The sequence below is a fragment of the Lacerta agilis genome, chromosome 9 (genome assembly GCF_009819535.1).
Source record: "Lacerta agilis isolate rLacAgi1 chromosome 9, rLacAgi1.pri, whole genome shotgun sequence".
NCBI lineage: Eukaryota > Metazoa > Chordata > Lepidosauria > Squamata > Lacertidae > Lacerta > Lacerta agilis.
The window spans coordinates 36,837,298-36,854,427 of record NC_046320.1 but is presented as its reverse complement, the minus strand read 5'-3'; the positions used below and the strand labels follow the sequence as shown (position 1 = coordinate 36,854,427).

At 39.9% G+C, this 17,130-nt stretch overlaps 2 protein-coding genes across 11 annotated transcripts in view; one reads left to right on the top strand and one right to left on the bottom strand.

The window, feature by feature from the left end:
* Positions 1–9,723, top strand: part of DCLK2 (doublecortin like kinase 2) — a 73,724-nt gene extending 64,001 nt beyond the window's left edge. For 2 of the 6 annotated variants that reach the window (XR_004427323.1, XR_004427322.1), the window contains 5 exons: positions 919–1,015; positions 2,257–2,337; positions 3,979–4,095; positions 4,845–4,926; positions 8,474–8,608. Coding sequence is in view for 4 of the 6 variants with exons in the window: in XM_033160153.1 (XP_033016044.1) it covers positions 919–1,015; positions 2,257–2,337; positions 3,979–4,095; positions 8,474–8,686 (508 nt within the window). In the remaining 2 variants the exon portion in view is untranslated. Of the gene's footprint in view, positions 1–918; positions 1,016–2,256; positions 2,338–3,978; positions 4,096–4,844; positions 4,927–6,376; positions 6,390–6,444; positions 6,522–8,473 lie in introns of all 6 variants that reach the window. The other 4 variants (XM_033160153.1, XM_033160152.1, XM_033160154.1 and 1 more) reach the window with 3 other exon arrangements.
* Positions 9,724–10,051: 328 nt separating this feature from the next.
* The window catches only part of LRBA (LPS responsive beige-like anchor protein), a 321,418-nt gene continuing 314,339 nt past the window's right edge, over positions 10,052–17,130 (bottom strand). For 4 of the 5 annotated variants that reach the window (XM_033160146.1, XM_033160148.1, XM_033160147.1 and 1 more), the window contains exons 50-51: positions 13,284–13,435; positions 10,052–11,501 (exon numbers count right to left, since the gene is read on the bottom strand). In XM_033160146.1, coding sequence (XP_033016037.1) covers positions 11,411–11,501; positions 13,284–13,435 — 243 coding nt within the window. In that variant the 3' untranslated portion in view covers positions 10,052–11,410. The remainder of the gene's footprint in view (positions 11,502–13,283; positions 13,436–17,130) is intronic. The other variant, XM_033160150.1, reaches the window with a different exon arrangement.

The window sequence follows — 17,130 nt, the reverse complement described above, 5'->3', positions numbered from 1 at the left end:
AGGGATTCGAACCGCCAACCTTCTGATTGGCAAGCCCCTAGGCTCTGTGGTTTAGGCCACAGCGCCACCTGTGTCCCATGTTTACCAGGTTAAACATACCCAATGTCATCAATCGTTCCTCATAAGGCTTTGCTTCCAGACCCTTGATTGTCTTGGTCACACTTCCTTATTGATTTCTCCTTTCTTACATTTCATGAACATTTCCTTCTTACATCTTGACTCATCTCTAAACTCCTTTTGCAGAAATGGTCCTTATCCTCATGAAAGGTATCCATAGCCCACCCAGCATAGTTCACTGATCGGAGCTAAAACAAAAAATGAAATTTTTGCTCACATCCTGTAGGGCAGGAGTGGGCAACTTGTGGCCATCCAGATGTTGTTGACAGTTCCTATCATCACTGTTCATTGGCCATGCTGGCTCTGACTGATGGGAGTTCAAGTCCAGCAACATCCAGAGGACCACAAGTTAGCCACCTCTGCCATGGGACATGCCAATAAGAAGAGGTAATCAGTTCTGGTGAGCAAAGCAGCTTCCGTAAATCAGTATACCAATCCTTTGCTCTCCTTCCCCCCCTTCAGTGCTTTTTTCGCCGCTGGGCTCCCTAGGCGGTGGAGCCGTGGCATGGAGGCGAGGGGTGGGCCAGGGAGTGTCACCCTCCCCCAGGGCGGTACCAGGGGCGGCCCCCCTCGCTCCACCCCTGAGAGTGATGCAGATCTGACTAATTGTTTGTAAATGATCTCTATTTATATTCTGCTGAACAGTGTATTATATTTATTCTTGGGTGTTCTCTGAACAGAGAGCAGTTTGTAAATTCTGAACTAATCAATAAAAATAAATGAAAATAACTTTGTTTTTATTTAGCTTTCATAAATGATTTTTAAATTGACATGCCTTTTTTGCTTGGTTTTGATCCACAGTGAGAACAATGTGCAAGAAGACCTCTTTGATCAGATCTTGGTTGGAAAGCTAGAATTTCCCTCTCCATACTGGGATAATATCACGGACTCTGCTAAGGTATTAGGCTGTATTAATGATATTAAAGTTGAAGCTATGAAAGTATTTCTCATAATGCCCAGCTAACTGTCTTTGCTACCCAAACTGGTTGCAGAGTACGAAAGACACCAGAGCCATTGCTGGGAGAACAGACCAAGACAAATAGTTTCAATAGATGCTTCCATGGTAATGCAGCTAGCTTGACAGCTATTCTTTCATTTGAATATAAAAACATCAGCCACTGCAGTGGGACCAGTTCAGTGAAGTGATTGTTTACTCAAGTTCACATTCTTTTCTGAAAGTAAAATGAGTGGTGGAGTTTCATACTTGAAAATTATTGGACAAATAAATAGATTTTGGGTAACCTGCTGACAGATGCTCTGCTGAATCAGAGTATGAACATATCCATATCAAAGGTCTGTAGAATAGGTCAGTAGAATAGTTATGCCTAGATGTGGGCAATAATTGACTGTAATCATGTGACCTTAGGAGAATGTAATTAAGTTCACGTTTCATGCCTGTTTTGATTTATGGCACAGTTGAAATGTTCCCATTTTTGTTTCCACTTTTGTAAAGTAAAATGAAATACAGGTACTAGACTCCTATTTTCTAAATAAGAAAAAATATGCTTTTCATTTGCTGCAGGGGATCAGGACCCCTTCCTTTGGGCACGGGCCTATATTGTAAGAATAATGAATTCTGCAGCAGTGAAACAGCAATATTTGTTCCTAGCCAAAAGCAATTCCACCTCCACCACCTCCAGTGTGTGCAGTCAATGGCCGTGTGATTTTTAGATGGAACGTGTTGCTGTGAATATCATGGGCTTTGCCTCCCAGGAAGGAATTCCTGGTGTAATTCTCTTATCTCAAAAATTTGGCTAACTTCTGACACAGTCCTCTTGCTACAGCTTTGTGGGATGAGTGCTTCCCCATTTTAGAGTGTAACCACAGCCGTTAATATGCTTTTAAAAGGAAGGTGAGGATGCACTTGAGACTTCCTTTTGTGGTCTGCTTAGCATCCTTCCCCCATCATCTGTGCACTTCCTTGCTTCTGCACAGCCAGAAATAAAGCTGCTGAAGAAAAATCTTAATTGGGACACATACTTACTTGCTTCATTAGAGGCTACTTACCAAGATAATGTAAACTCAGAGTCTAGTGGGCATGAAGACAGAAAGCAAAAATCATGACAAAAGCAGTCTCCCATTTTTAATACGACTATAAATTGTGCTCATTCCTTTCCTCATGTCCCCCCCCCTTTACAGGAGTTAATTAGTCTGATGCTACAAGTAAATGTGGAAGCGCGATATACAGCCGCTCAGATTCTAAACCACCCCTGGGTGTCAGTGAGTAAATACTTTCTTATGTTTATACAAAATTAATTCTAAAGAAGCCCACCCTGTGTTAAGTCCTAATCTTCTGAAATGCAGTTTGGCACATCTGCTAGCTAAGTTCTACCTTTACACTGTTACTCCAAAGCCGCTTGCGTAGTCTGACATGTGCTGCTGCTGCTGTTGTTTTTTAATGCCCAAAAGGATCTTCCATGTAGTTGCATGGTCTGTATTTGAAGGCTTCAGAAGACACATGGGTACTTGGCGGCCCTTGTTTTCAAAACAACTGAAGTTTCTCTCAGTCAGGCCTGTGCAGAGGGGGAGGGCAGCTTAGGTACACTTGCCCCAGGCCTCTGAGGGCTAAGCTGGCCAGGGCCCCCCCCCCCCAATCAGGAGTCAGCTGCTTTTTTGTTAGAGTTTTCATTCTAAGAAGACTCCTGCCCCAGGCCTCAGACAAGCTCTGCGTACAGGCCTGCTATCAGTGTTGTGATTAGGACAGAATTGTACTTCCATGTCAGTTTTCTGGTGGAAGGAGACATTTTTGTTGCTGGCTACTTGATCAGCACAGCCAGTGACATGTTGGGTGAGAGGAGGGGAAAGAGGCTCAATTTCTGGTCTGCACAATGCATAACCAGAATGGACAATCTGTTTATCAGTATAAAAGTAGTGAAAGAGCACTGGAGCCTGGGAGCTGATGCCTGATTTTGTTGATCTCTCTGCCTACATTGGAATGATTGCAGTGGCATGAGGAATCTGTGGTTTTCCAGATGTTGTTTAACTACAGCTCTCACAAGGCATGCTGACTGGGACTGATGGGAGTTGGAAATCAATAATATACAGAAGGCCACAGGTTTTCTACCACCGCTGTACAGGTTTCAAAACTACTTTGAGCATTCACATGTTCAGGCAAATACCCAAACACACCTCAAATGTGGGTGACAGCAAGCCGGGCTGCATGGAGAAGCACTGCAGGGGCAACTACTTTCGATTGCCTGAAGTATAGTAGAAACCCCTGTAAACCTTCATTTTACAACATGGGAAAGGCTGAATTTTCTGATGAGGGGAGGGCATTGCATGTCATGATGGTAAGGGCAGGGCTTGCCTGCATGCCTCTGACCTCCTCCATATGTTCAGATTTCATTGAGTCCCTGAACATTCTTGGTTCCACTGTGTTATCACAGTTTGTTACCTTTCATTTTGTAATTATTTTATTTATATCCTGCCTGTCCTCTCAAAGGAGCCCAGGGGTGGCAGTAGCATATACTGTAGAGAATGTTTCCATAGCCTGCATGTTATCATAGCATAAATTCATGATGCTCTCCAGAAGTCCATCAATTTTGATACAATCACGAGGCAGAAGGCAACTAAAGATAAGCTTTGCATTGGATTAACATCATAGAACTAAAAAGTGCTTATCTGTGTCCTTAGCAGCCACTGGGATTTAGAACTGTTTAGTTACAGTTATATCATGCCCAGAGATTTTTCCTTCTTGGTTTTATGTGCAGAAGGCTCATATTGTGGAAGAGTTTGTGTCCAGGTTATTTCATGTCCCGGCTAATTTGTCATCCCACTCCAAAGAAAGAAAGAAAGAAAGAGCGGGGGGCTGCAATGCTTTTCTGCATGCTAAAGTGTGGTTCTCTTTATTTCTTTACAAAGGATGATGCCTCCCAGGAAAATAATATGCAAGCTGAAGTAACAGGTAAATTAAAGCAGCACTTTAACAACACACTACCAAAACAGAATAACCCAACCGCAGGGGTTTCTGTCATCATGGTAAGCAAATGCGTCATTTTTATTACTTGACTAATATACTATCAGTCACCTGCCAGCTCCCCCATACCACCCACCCTCAGAAATGCCATTATGAAATCCTTCCATTGAAAAAGAGCAGCAAATAATTTTGGTTGTGTCTGTTTTTCCCCGTGCTGTGGGTGCATTTTTAAGAACAACACTTTAAAAGGAGCTGTTGACGTTTTTTTAGTGTTTAATATTTTTTGTTTTATGATTGTGTAATTTCACTTTAAGCAAACAGTTCAGACCTATTTAAGTCATCTGTTATCTTTGTGTTCAGTCACAGATAGCTTTCAGCTATTCCACCTGTGCTCTAAAGAATTTTTATGTCATAAAATACAGCATTCTGGCAATGATGTTCTTAAAGATGCTACTTTATGTTAGCGGCTTTTGTTTGCACTGCTACACAGATACGCAGCACCAATAGACATTGTCATGCAGTAGGAAACCAAAGTCATTTTAGGTTTGGGGAAAATCCTAAGATTCCTGGAAAGAATTATGATGGTGCGTTAGCCTATAGCCCTTTACTTACTTACCACTAGGTAAAACCCTGACATCGTGGGTAAGCAAGAAGTATAAGATTGCACTGTCTGTCATTTTACATTTGTAGCTGTCTATATCAGCTTATGAATGACAGTTTAAAAAGTCGTATTTTATTTTAGAATGGAATACAGCAGTAGAAGAGGGTAAATAATTTAGACTGATGCTGTTGCTTGCATTTCATTTGACAGTTTGACTTGACAGTCTGAGGGGCCCCAGAACTTCATACTTTGTATTTTTGAGACTTGTGGATAAACCTGAAGCAGAAACCTGGTATAAAATATATTATTTAACAGAGTGATTTTAAATTCTAACTCTTAGCTGCTCGCAAGTTTGCACGCCTTTAAGCTTGCCTCCAGTATAATGCAGTTTCTGGCTTCTTATTGGTGTGGAGTTTTCTAATCCTCCGGCCTGATGGTTTTGTTTCTAGCCAGTGAAACACACTGCCAACACTACTTACAGGTTTTCTTTGCCTTTTCTCCTTCCCTGCTGATTAAAGCTGCAATACAACTGAGTAAATATGTATAAGGTAGTGAGAAGAATATGGAGATGTGTAGTGCTGTCTATAGTCACTTGCTGCATTAATTAAATGGGAAGGAAAAAGCCAGGATGATTTTAGTAGTGAGGTGTAGAACATATACAATAATTTCCGTAGATGTTCAAAGCCTACCTGTTTGGCTCCTCTTCTGAACTAAATAGCCAACCTGTAATCACAGGTTGGCTTGTGCATTACTAGGAAGTGCAGGGGAAGTGCATTTCTTCTGTTCATGCTTCTGTGGCAAGATTTGTAAGAGGAATTTGGCATTTCCCGTGTGGTGAAGCATATGTACAGCTTGCACATCTTCCCACGAGAGGTTGTAGTGGTGGTGAAGGCATACATAAATTACTTTCTATCACACAACTGCAGAGGTGAACACAACTAGAAGGGAATATGTTTTTGATTCTGACACACATTTTCTTTTGGGCTTCCCGGTTACATGCAATGATCCCTCCAGACCCCGCAATACCTATTGCTAGTATTCTAGCAACTTCGTCCCATTGTCTACTGTGAATGAGCCATTTCTGTATATTTATATAAGAAATCACAGCATACAGGGGACAAACAGAGATGAGGAGAGATGCCATAACAAAGTCGTCCTCGCTTTTTACTTTTAGTATCTATTTTTATTTGTTCTTGAGCCCTAAGAAAATACATATTTAGGGAATATGGTAAAATCATCTTCACATCTATTCAGCAAGCATTCATTTCCTGTGTTCTGCTGTATACAGAATTGTCTTAATTCCAATTTATTTTCAGCTTTGCATCACAAAAGTTATTTCACTGAGATTTTGAGTTAAAGCAGACATGGCCCTCATGTGGTAGAAGAATGAAATTGCATCTTTAAAAAATACGATATGCTGTTTCCCCCTTGGAACCTTAAGATATAATGGGTTGTATCCAATGTCAGTCTGACTCGGGGTAGACCCATTTAAACAGATGGACATGACTAATGACTACCTTGGGTCCACTAATTTCAGTGGGCACATTCTGAGTAGGGACTATCATTGCATTAAAACCATTGCATTAATAGTTCTAGTGCTACCTTTTAATTTCAGAATAGGGTTCTTTACGTTTATAAATGTTGCAATACTATTGGTTCTGCTTCAAGTAAGTCTAGTGTCTGTCCCTTGCTTTCTTCTTTTGCTTCCTCTCCCAATGCCTGCATTGCTTTCCTCTGAGTAGGTCCAAGGCAATGGTATGTACTAATTACGATGCTTTTTCGCTACATTAAAAATATGTTCTTTTTTTAGTTTGAAAGAAAAGGAGAAGTAACCAGATAGCAGTCTGAAGTGGGGATGTCTGTTAAGTGATGCAGAAGAGGCACATGGCAAGCTTTCATTGCATTTATATGTTTGCACCATTTGTTCCATTTCAGCCATGCATGATGTTTTGTGTCCTTGTGTCTTTGGGTGCAGATTCTTTTTTAAAGTAGAACTTGAGCTGTCTGCAGAAAGGGAAGATAACGGCTCTCCCAGGATGCTATTTGTTGGATTACTGATCCATAACCCCCAAACTGCATCACTACCACTGCCAACATGGTCTCGTGGATGTGCATTTCTGTGGTCACCCCCATAAAGCAGAGAGAAATAACTAAACTTGTGTTTTGAGGCTTGCGTTTAACACACTCGTGAGAATGAAAGCTTTCCCAGGTGGTACCATTTTAGGCTGCAAGTGTGTGGGACAAGATTGTATGCTTGAAATATCTCCCCACCCCCGCCCCATTTCATCTGGGACCTCAATGGTCACACAAAATTTGTGTATCATGAGGGAAAGATTCGTCTTAGCCTTCACCCTGATGTGCTAGTTATGAATGTGTAGGAATTCTTCTAGTTGTGGGAATAACCACTCCCGCATCAGAAGCCTGAAGTGGTAGAGTTTATGAAAAGCTTTATAACTAGGTTCTGGTGACCTCCTTAGATGATAACCATAGCTCCACATTGTGTGGAGTGGTGGCATTATTTCTCCTCTAAGCATGGATTTAACTCAAGTCGAGTCGCGAATGACTCTGGGGATGCAGCGTTCATCTCGTTTTACTGGCTGAGGGAGCCGACATTTGTTCGCAGACAGTTTTTCTGGGTCATGTGGTCAGTGACTAAGACGCTTCTGGCGAAACCAGAGCAGCGCACAGTAATGCCTTTTACCTTCCCACCAGAACGGTACCTATTTATCTACTTACACTTTGACGTGCTTTCAAACTGCTAGGTGGGCAGGAGCTGGGACTGAGCAACGGGAGCTCACCCCACCATGGGGATTCAAACCGCCGACCTTTCGATCGGCAAGCCCTAGGCTCAGTGGTTTAGACCACAGCGCCACCCACGTCTTCAGAGTGTCCTACTTATTACCTTATTGATTTAGGGTGTATTCATAGGATTCAGTGTTGTCTGTATAAGTATTCTCAATTATCCCCAGCTTCTTGTGCTGCCTAATTTGTTTACTGTGCAAACACTGGCATGGTCAGTAGCCATTCCTGATATCCCTGTTGCTCATTCTGCACCACTGTGATTTCAGGATTTGGTGGAGACTATCTGAGCTTTAACCTGTGGGTGGTTGGAGCTGCTCACATGAAGGGGGGAAAGTATAGTATGTAGAAGAACACAACATCTTTGCAAGCATGCATACGTAGTCTTTGAAGTAGAAATAAGTGTAGCATTAAAAACTCCTGTTACTTTTATATCTTGTCCTAATACCGGTAGCATGTTAACCAATTATGGTCTATGTGCCCTAAGCTACATGAGAAAACGATGTTGGTAATGATTACATACCTAGATACCTACATACCTAGTCCCCTTGCAATTTAATGTTTATCCACATAGAAGTGCCTTGATGCAAATCTACATCAGGGCTGCCAGTTACTTGCTAGTACAGCTAAATCTGGGTCTGACTGCTTAACAGGTATGCTTTCCCCCCACCCCCGGCCACACATGGTACATGTTTTTCTCTCACCAGACTTGCAAATGAGAAGTTGTTTGGGGTTTTTTGCGGGGTGTGTGTGTGTTTAAAGCAGCTCATTAAAATTATCTCACTGGCATTGCAATGGCATGTTGTTTTCATGCAGTGCTGTGCTTGTTCCTAATGCGCTGGGTGTGATGCATGTGTGAAGCTAGTCTCCGAAACCATCCGCACTAACCACAAATTTACAAAAGCCTTCCAATGTTACTTCTCCTTTTCTTCAGACTAATGCATGCATTAAAAGATGGGTTTATTGTGTGCTGTCGAATATGAGAGTTGTAACGGTTTAGTGATGTGAGTCTCCCCCCCCCTCATTTATTTCTATTGTAGAACACAGCTCTAGATAAAGAAAGACAAATTTTCTGCAACAAGCGCTGTCAGGACTCTGGCCAAGCTGCTGTGGATCAAACCACTATGATAAATGCTGCAGCTCATGATCTTCCTGTGGTCGGGCTCAAAACTTTATTTCCTGCTGCTTCTGAGCCACTCAAACTCTCTACGCACTCTGTCTCATCATGTCATGATGATACTGCAGGATTTTGAGACAAATTCTACTGAAGTCCATTGCTAGGTCAGGAATTTATCCACTACTATTCACATGCCCTCACTACTGTAGTTTGTTCACATCTGTCTGAAAGAGAGGTAGGTAGTATGTATGTTAGCTTTTAGTACTTTGACCATTATATTTGGACTTCCTTTTTTCAAAATAATAATAATTAGTGTTAAATATAATTTTGAACATTTTGGGATGTGAATGAATTGATCTGCTCTTGTGGTAATTACATGTTGACTTACAAACTTCTACATAGGAAGAACCACTAAAAGGCCTTGCCCACCAAACTCTGGTCTTTATTAAAGATGCCAGGGGTCAACAACTGAGAAGATGTAATTCGTTTGTGTAACCTTATGAAGTTCAGTTCCAGAGTTATTCTGGAAAGGCAAGACTGGCCCTACTGGGCAATCTGTACAATATTGAAAGACAACCTGAGTGAATGTGTGCAGGGTGAGGGGACTTGTTTTCAAAATATTGAAACTAAAGTTTAGAAAACATGAACTTAAACTGTGTGGCATTGAATACAAAAGTAATGCAATCATCGGGCAAATCATTTTTCTCCTATTATTTTTTGGTATGAAGACTGCAGTCAACAAAGCATTTTTAAGCCGTTGTTGGTTCTGCACCAATTCCCTCCTGGCATTGTTAAACACTACCACAAATTGTCTGGAATAGAAGGCTGCTTGCATGTCGTATAACCTAAATGGAGCCATATATTCAAAGCAAGCCAACTAAAACAATGATCTACTTGGCCAACGACACAGAATACTTTGGCCGTTTTGTGTTTTCTTCATTAGCCCACTGTATAACTTCAGGAAAACTGGAACTATTTGGGAGCAGTTATGCTAAATGTGCAGTCAAGGTAGATGGATCTTTTATCTTAATGATCTTTTATCTTAATGCTTGTTTCAGTATTGTATGTACTCTTGCTTATTTCCCCTTTGCTCCTTTTAAACAATTCTGAATCATTTTCTATTAGCCTTTACCTTAGAACTGTAAGATCTGCAATAAACATTCTTGAAAAGAACAGTGGTAATTTTTCTTTTAGAATGTAGAAAGTCTATCCGATGTGTGTGTTAAACTTGATTTCCTTTTGTCTTGCATGCCATTTACATTATCGGAATAGAGGCTTTGAAATTAGACTGGGCCTTCTTCTGTACACTCAGATTGAGGTTGCAATCATATGCATCCTTACCTGGGAGAAAGCCCCAATCCAGTGTGAATCACTTCCAAGTCACTGCTACAGCCACCAAGGAGCTTTTCGAAATTTAATGTGAGTACTACAGTAGCAATTTTTTTTAAAGACTTTCTTCATAGAACTGAAAACACTTAGCAAGAAAAAAATTCATTACACATAAATTACAAATGCCTTTTTATTATTTTTTCTAAACTGAGTTTTCCCCTTTCAGATCTTTTACCTTAAAGAGAGAGTAGTTGAATGCTAGGGGGGGGGGGAACCAATGTAAACTGCTTCAAGTTAGCAGCTGAAGAAAATTATATACCAATATAGATATGGAATGTAAGTTTCAAATCTTAATAAAGCACAACATACAAAGTAATTTATGCAATACAGACCTACAAAACAATGCAATCCCTTTCACAAATATTTTCACAGAATTCTGCACAGCAAACTTGTAGAAAAAGTAGAATTTATGCAACACCAAAATAACATTGTTCCTTAGTATAAATTTTTAATTCATTACCTAAGATGGTGGGGGCTATTCTGTGGTTTTCAACATGATTGGACAAGGACTGATGCAAACATGCCTCATTTTCATAAATGGTGTTGGGTATGGCTTGTGCTGCACTGCTCTCACAAGCCATGTTGCAATGGAAATTAAAGCTCTTGCCACCAGAGATTCTGTAGGCAGAGCTGGAATTATCTTCTACTTGCAGCCTACTAGAGCTTATAGGAAGCTAGCAGAAGTGTACTTTAGTTCTCCACATGATTTTAAAAGTTATGCAGTTTGCTAATAGAGGAACAATCCACATTTTGGATATGCATTAAAAGGAAGGGGAGGAGGAAAACGTATAGACTTGCATTTCATATAACAACTCTATTGCTGATTTCTTTTTCAACTGCACAACAAAAACGGCAAACTTAAAAAAAATAATCAAAAAACTAATTCTCCAGACTTAGAAGCATGCTTGATCATTGATGGAAACAAAATTACATTTATCATAATTTAAATATTCTCGATTCCCAGAAATTCAGTGCTTGAAACAGTATCATCATTGGAAAGGTACAAGAGACAAAATGTGGTGTGGGTTAGCCCAGTTTAAAACACCAGTATTATAACCAGCTTCCATTGTTAATCAAATATTCCTTAATATTATAAAGATTGACATGAGAAACATGTTTCATAATATAGCTAGTACAAGAATTTTAGCCATCTTAATTAGGTCTCTCCCCCCATACATGGATCAAAATAGACTTACTATGACTAAAAATATAGATTTTCTTTTTAAGCTACAGAACCCCAGCAGCCATTTTCTGCTTCTTTCCCCTTCCCACACAAAAGTAAAGCAAAGTCTACAAAAATAGCAATTAGCTTTAAAAAATAGCATCTCCCAGCAAATTTTAAGTTACATTCAGATGTTATATTAATTATTTATAAGAATGGAGGCTCTGGCAAGCTACCCAGGCAAGACTCATATGCTTCAAGTCTCCATCTAGCAGTAGTCCTACCTATGCCATCCGGCAAGTTTCAACATCAGTACCTAGTTTGGTATTCATGATGCCACCTGTTGAAATCGTTGTAGAAAAGCACTATGCTGCCAGAAGCCATGCCTGTCATTATACACCTATGAAGAAAAGACAGAGGAAAATTGAGGGTGGAGGGAAGCCACATGCCTACTTAGCTGAATGATGGCAAAGAATGCCTGGAACTTACACAGATTGCCACTGGGTATCGTCGGTGTACACAGCTGGGATGAGTGGGAGAAAAGGCTTCAGACAAAGAAGCACACTCGACCTTGGCACTGGTTTAAGTTGGGTTGGGAAACCTGTGCAACTCCCATCATCCCTCAACACTGGCCATCCTGCCTGGGGCTGATGGGGATTGGAGTTGAACATCTGGAGGGCACCATCTTGGCCACCCCAGCTGTAATGGAACTAAACCTCTTATCTGTACAACATTAGCCAACAGAATGGCATGGATCACTCATTTCTTCTTATGGGGATAGTTGTTCCAGCAGTGGGAGAGCTGGGAAGCAGAGCTCACTCCAGCTGTGAAAAGGCTAGCTCCATGAGGCCTACTGTCATCTGGGGGAAGGCATTCCACCAGACTGCCCCAGTGGAACATGTCAAATCTGAACTAGAAGTTCTACAAAGGAAATTTATGAGGCAGATACTGGAGCTTTCACCTGGGACTCTGTCGGCTCATCTTAGAGGTGAGTTGGGTCTCTCGATAGCAACCAGAATTGATCTAAACTATGCTAGATACTTTCATAGACCAAATGCTTTTGAGGACCATATTCTCACGAAGCTCTGCTGGTTGGAGCAATAAAGAACAGGAGCTTGGGCAAAAAAGTGTCAAGATTACGGCTTACAATCTTTGAATGGAGAAATATCTATCTTTTAGTTCATGATCTTAGAAACTGAATCTTCAACCAGGCCGCCAACAAAGGCAGAGTATCCATTATCACTGCCCGTTACTCTATTTGGTACCCTCAAATCAAGTGCAACCACTCAAGACCTCACTACTTTGAAACACTTTTCCAGAGTTACGCAGGGCCTTTGTTGAACCTAAGCTTCAACAGATGCCCTCGGCATACTTAGAGGGGAGATACTTTGGAATAGCAGAAATGGAACAGAAATGCATTTATCGACGCAGTCAGGTTGGATAGCATGCCCTATTTGTTGATTTGCCCTTTATATACAGTGCCCAGAGAATTATCTTTTTATATATCCTATTCTCTATTGGTCCTCAGATCGATCCTCCTAGTTGAACTCTTAGCTGAAAATACCTACATATCTGGTAGCCAAATTTTCTCTGGCAGCTATGAAACTTTATTTCCATTATGTTAATGCACTGTAATGAAAGGAAAATGTTGTAAATTATAGACTTATGTTGTGTGATTTTAGCGGAATGTCTTGTTTTTTGCCCTTTGTTGTTCGTTGTGAACAACATATATACAATAAATTATATACAATAAATTAAACTGAATAGGCTACCTAAGTGGGAGAGAGATGGGAAGAAGGGCTCATTTCATCAGCTTTCCATCAAGTATCTGCGTTCCCTGAACTGTGTCACATGGTCATTATAGGAACGACTCTTTAGAAATTGGTTCCTGGGTTTTTATTTCTATTTTCCTCTTCCCTCCCTGTCCCTTTCCCCAAATTTGTTGTGCTGTTTTGGGGTTGTTTTTTTCTTTTCTTCCTAAGACTGTTTTGATTGTATTGTAAGCTGCTCTGGGAGCCTTTTTGGCTGAAAAACAGGGTACAAATGCACTAAATAAATTAGTAAGTCTTTTTGCTTTCTCAGTGTTACTTTTTATTATTACTTTTCTTTCTGATATAAGATCTGTGCTGAATGAAGCCAGTACAAAGCGGTATCAATAGCAAATAACACAAAACAGACTCACCTTTGGTCATAGGAAAGAGCCATGGATCGGATTCCAGCGTCACAACCAGGGTAGGCAAAAAGTTGCTTGAGGTCACACACTTGCCACACCATAACAACCCCATTGTCGCCTCCTGTAAGGAGGTACTGTCCATCCCGGCTCAGTTGAATTGCCTAGAAAAAGAAAAGGTGAGACTTCTGTTAAAAGAACAACTTTCATCATTCAGTTCTTTCTTCCATGTGTTAATTATCATCCAACAAGGCTGAATGCTTTCATTACAAATGCAGGATATGCAAATGCAAATACAGGTACAGACAGAGAGCAGATAAAACACATAATACCATGATCACAACCTTTCCATTAATTGTTCCAAAATATACAAGTCAATATTTTTGTAATTATTGCTTATTTGGACAGTGAGGACTTAACTCAAACTTGCAGACAATGGCAGCATTTATTTTTCTTATGAGCCATATTACTCACTATAAAATAAAATCCACAGAGTAACTTTTACTGTTCCCTGTTTATAGTTGGGAGTGCTGAAAAGAAAACCTTCAACAGGTTAACTGGAGGCTGAAAGTTGCTATTGATAATCTTTTAACATATTTGCTTGTTAAATTGTGGGTGCATTATGTGGGCACAATGTCAACACATAGTTTCAAGGCCGAACTGCAAAGGTTATTGCATGGGAAACTGATGCACTCTTTCAGAGGACTCAGTCTCCTCAAATTACACAGCATAGTCATTCCAGCCAGCAACATAACCTTGCCAGTCTCATATCTATCTCCAAGCAGATGGGAATAATCATAGAGCTAAAAGAAGCAGCGTTATCTGCACCATTTCAGGAGCTACACTGGCATAGGTTTCTCCTTCATCATGCCATTCTCTTTTGGGTAGATGTCAGCCCTGCCAGTCGAGTACTAATGCCTCACACTCATACATGGGAGCACCTCGTGCTCTGTTAAGAATCTATTTCCTTGGGATATGAGTTGAAAATCACAGAGTCAGAAGGAACCATGAAGGTTATCTAGTTCAGCCACCTGCAATGCAGGAATCTTCTGTTCAACATGGGGCTCAAACCCATAACTCTGAGTCTCATGCTCTACCGACTGAGCTATACATCATGCATCATCTTATTATGTATGCCGCCTTCCCATAGTTCAAACCATGTTCAAGGTGGCTTACTACATGAAAATCACATAATTACAAACCAAAAAGTTTGTATTGGGCAGTAAAATTACTACCAAAAGTAGTTATAAACAATACATAAAATAAAAAAACTAAAAGTTACAAAAGATTAATATAAATAATATCAAAAACAGCAACAAAAATAGTTTGTCCGATAGTTTGTTCAGCAGCCTCGGCTTTTGTAGCTGGAGTTAGTCAGGGCCCCACCCTCCCAGACCCGGTGCGGAGAACCTTCTTCAGTTCAACTTAGCTTTTAAACATTAACTCTTTTTCACTTACCTTTTAAATAGTTGAAAGTAAAAATGTTTAACTTTTAAGTTAACTCTAATTAATTTTAGAAGTTGCTAACTTCTAAATTTAGCTTCTAATATTTTTCATTAGCTTTTCATAAATAAAACCTTTTCCCACAATTGCTATAAACATTAAAAATAGAATAATCAAAACCATTCAGCTCAGTATATACTGCAGTATGGCTAAATTGCCTATCATGGTAGTTGTTATTCCTTATTGCAAGTCCCAAAGACGTGCTACGAATTTTTCACCTAAGAAAGAAACTGTACTTGCCCTTAGAATCTAAGCACATCAGCTACATTATACATGAACAAATGACAATGCAGACAGCAGGAAGGATGATGAAGCTGAGGCAGTAAATTGTTTAAAAGAAAATGCTGCACTCACGTTATCTAATAAACCAAATACAATTACTAAAAAGATTATTCATTATAAGCAAAATCAATATCCATTTTTTGCTCATTTCACAAATGGCAATCTCCTAGGGTATTTTTGAAATTGCAGTGAAGACCATGACAAATAATTATTTGCTACAGTTATAAAATTCATCTGATGAAAATCCATTAACCTTATGGTTATGGTTCACTTGAATGTTATACTGGAGGCTTTTTATCAGAGAAATGCTATATTAAAAGGCAAATTAAAGCCATTAATCTTGAACTCTTCTACAACCAATGAATCTAGCAAATTTCTGTGCTCTTGATTAAATAAAATATGGGATTTATAGTTTTACTAATAGATGTGGCATTTTACTGAGTCACCTAGATGGGAATGGGGGGGAAAACATTGATAGACTGATATATATGTTGGTTTGGGAGTGGGGGCAAGTCTGTCAATGTTTCAGTTTCACAACACTGCCCTCAGGATTTGGAATATAAAAGATGTTCTCAAGAAGCGGTCTAGATAATACAAAAATTTAAAGTTCAGAGGTTGCCTCACTATGAAAATACCTTTGGTTTCTACTAAGTGGTAACCTAATGACAGCTCAACTTTTCCCCAATATATAGTTCAGATGTGCAAATAATCTTCCAAAGCATACATTTTAAGGAATCTTCCATGTTCATTTGTTTCTGACTTGCACTCCCCTCAAACAGTCTCAAAACTCACGATTTGTGAGAGGCCACTATTCTGAAAAAGCAGACCTGTCAGCATGACAACATTGCTATAAAGCAGCAAGAGCTAGTTAGATACTTCACTTTTCAAAACAGACTCAGGAAAGAAAAATAAATTGGTTCCTTTGGGCAGAATAGCATACTGGCCTTGTTTAGGATAGAATAACTTTAGTTCTCCGGACGGCCTGCCGACTTAGATTTAAGTTACTCATTAAGATATCTAAACATTGCAAGGCAGATCTGCTGTGATATGCTGTTAGCCTAAGTTCCACTGAGCAATACAATATTTAAAGCAAAAACAGGTGGAATGTGTTGATTAGGCCCTGAGTATATCCAGACTGCCTAAAAGTTCTCTTGGTAGCATTTCTTTTTTTGTACTTGTATACAAGACAGTAAATCAGAAGATTATACTGTCTGAATAGAACAACTGAAAGCTTCAACTTTGTAGGCTGTGCAAACTGAGCCCACATATATATATATATATATATATATATATATATATATATATATATATATGAACAATTTGAACACACTCAATTTTTCTACTACCATCAGAATGTGAAACTGTTGGACTCCAGTGCCTGTGGGCAGAGTCATTTTGAACATTCTCATTTTAATCATCCTGTTGCCGCGTTCCTTGCAGCATGATAAAGTACAGAAGCTCTGGGGGAAAGACTGGATTGTTTAAGGCTAAATCCAAGTGGGACTGCTGTGGGAAAATAATGGCTTGGTTTGTGTGTAATGCTGGCCTATAGAGAGTAGAATTTCCATTGCATAAAGCGACACTCCTGAAACCTTGGGAATGACAAACACTACAGAAATTGTTTCAGCCAGCAAGGGATTGTGAGATATTTTACAGATTTACTGGTCTAGCTGACAACATAATCACAACGGAAAGCGACACGTTATCAGCACAGTTATTGTAGGAAAAGGAAGTAAAAACACTATGTACCAGGGGGCTATGGTAACACCAACACAAACACTTGGCTGTGAATTATGAATAGTATGGCAAGTATAAAGTATGAATTGATAATACATTTAATGCAGGCAGACATGTGAAACAAGTTACAGGCACTTTCCCCATATAATCATATCTGTAAACAATTAGATCATGATTCTCCTCTACACAAGAAATCAGCTTGTTATGTCGCTGGTCGCCATGCACTAGCTGATCCAAAAGGTCCATCCTGCTTGGTTCAGGTGTGCCAGCGATTTCTTTGCAGCAAACGTGCTGGCACACCTGAACCTTGTAGAAAGGAGGATTGAACTCCCTGCAC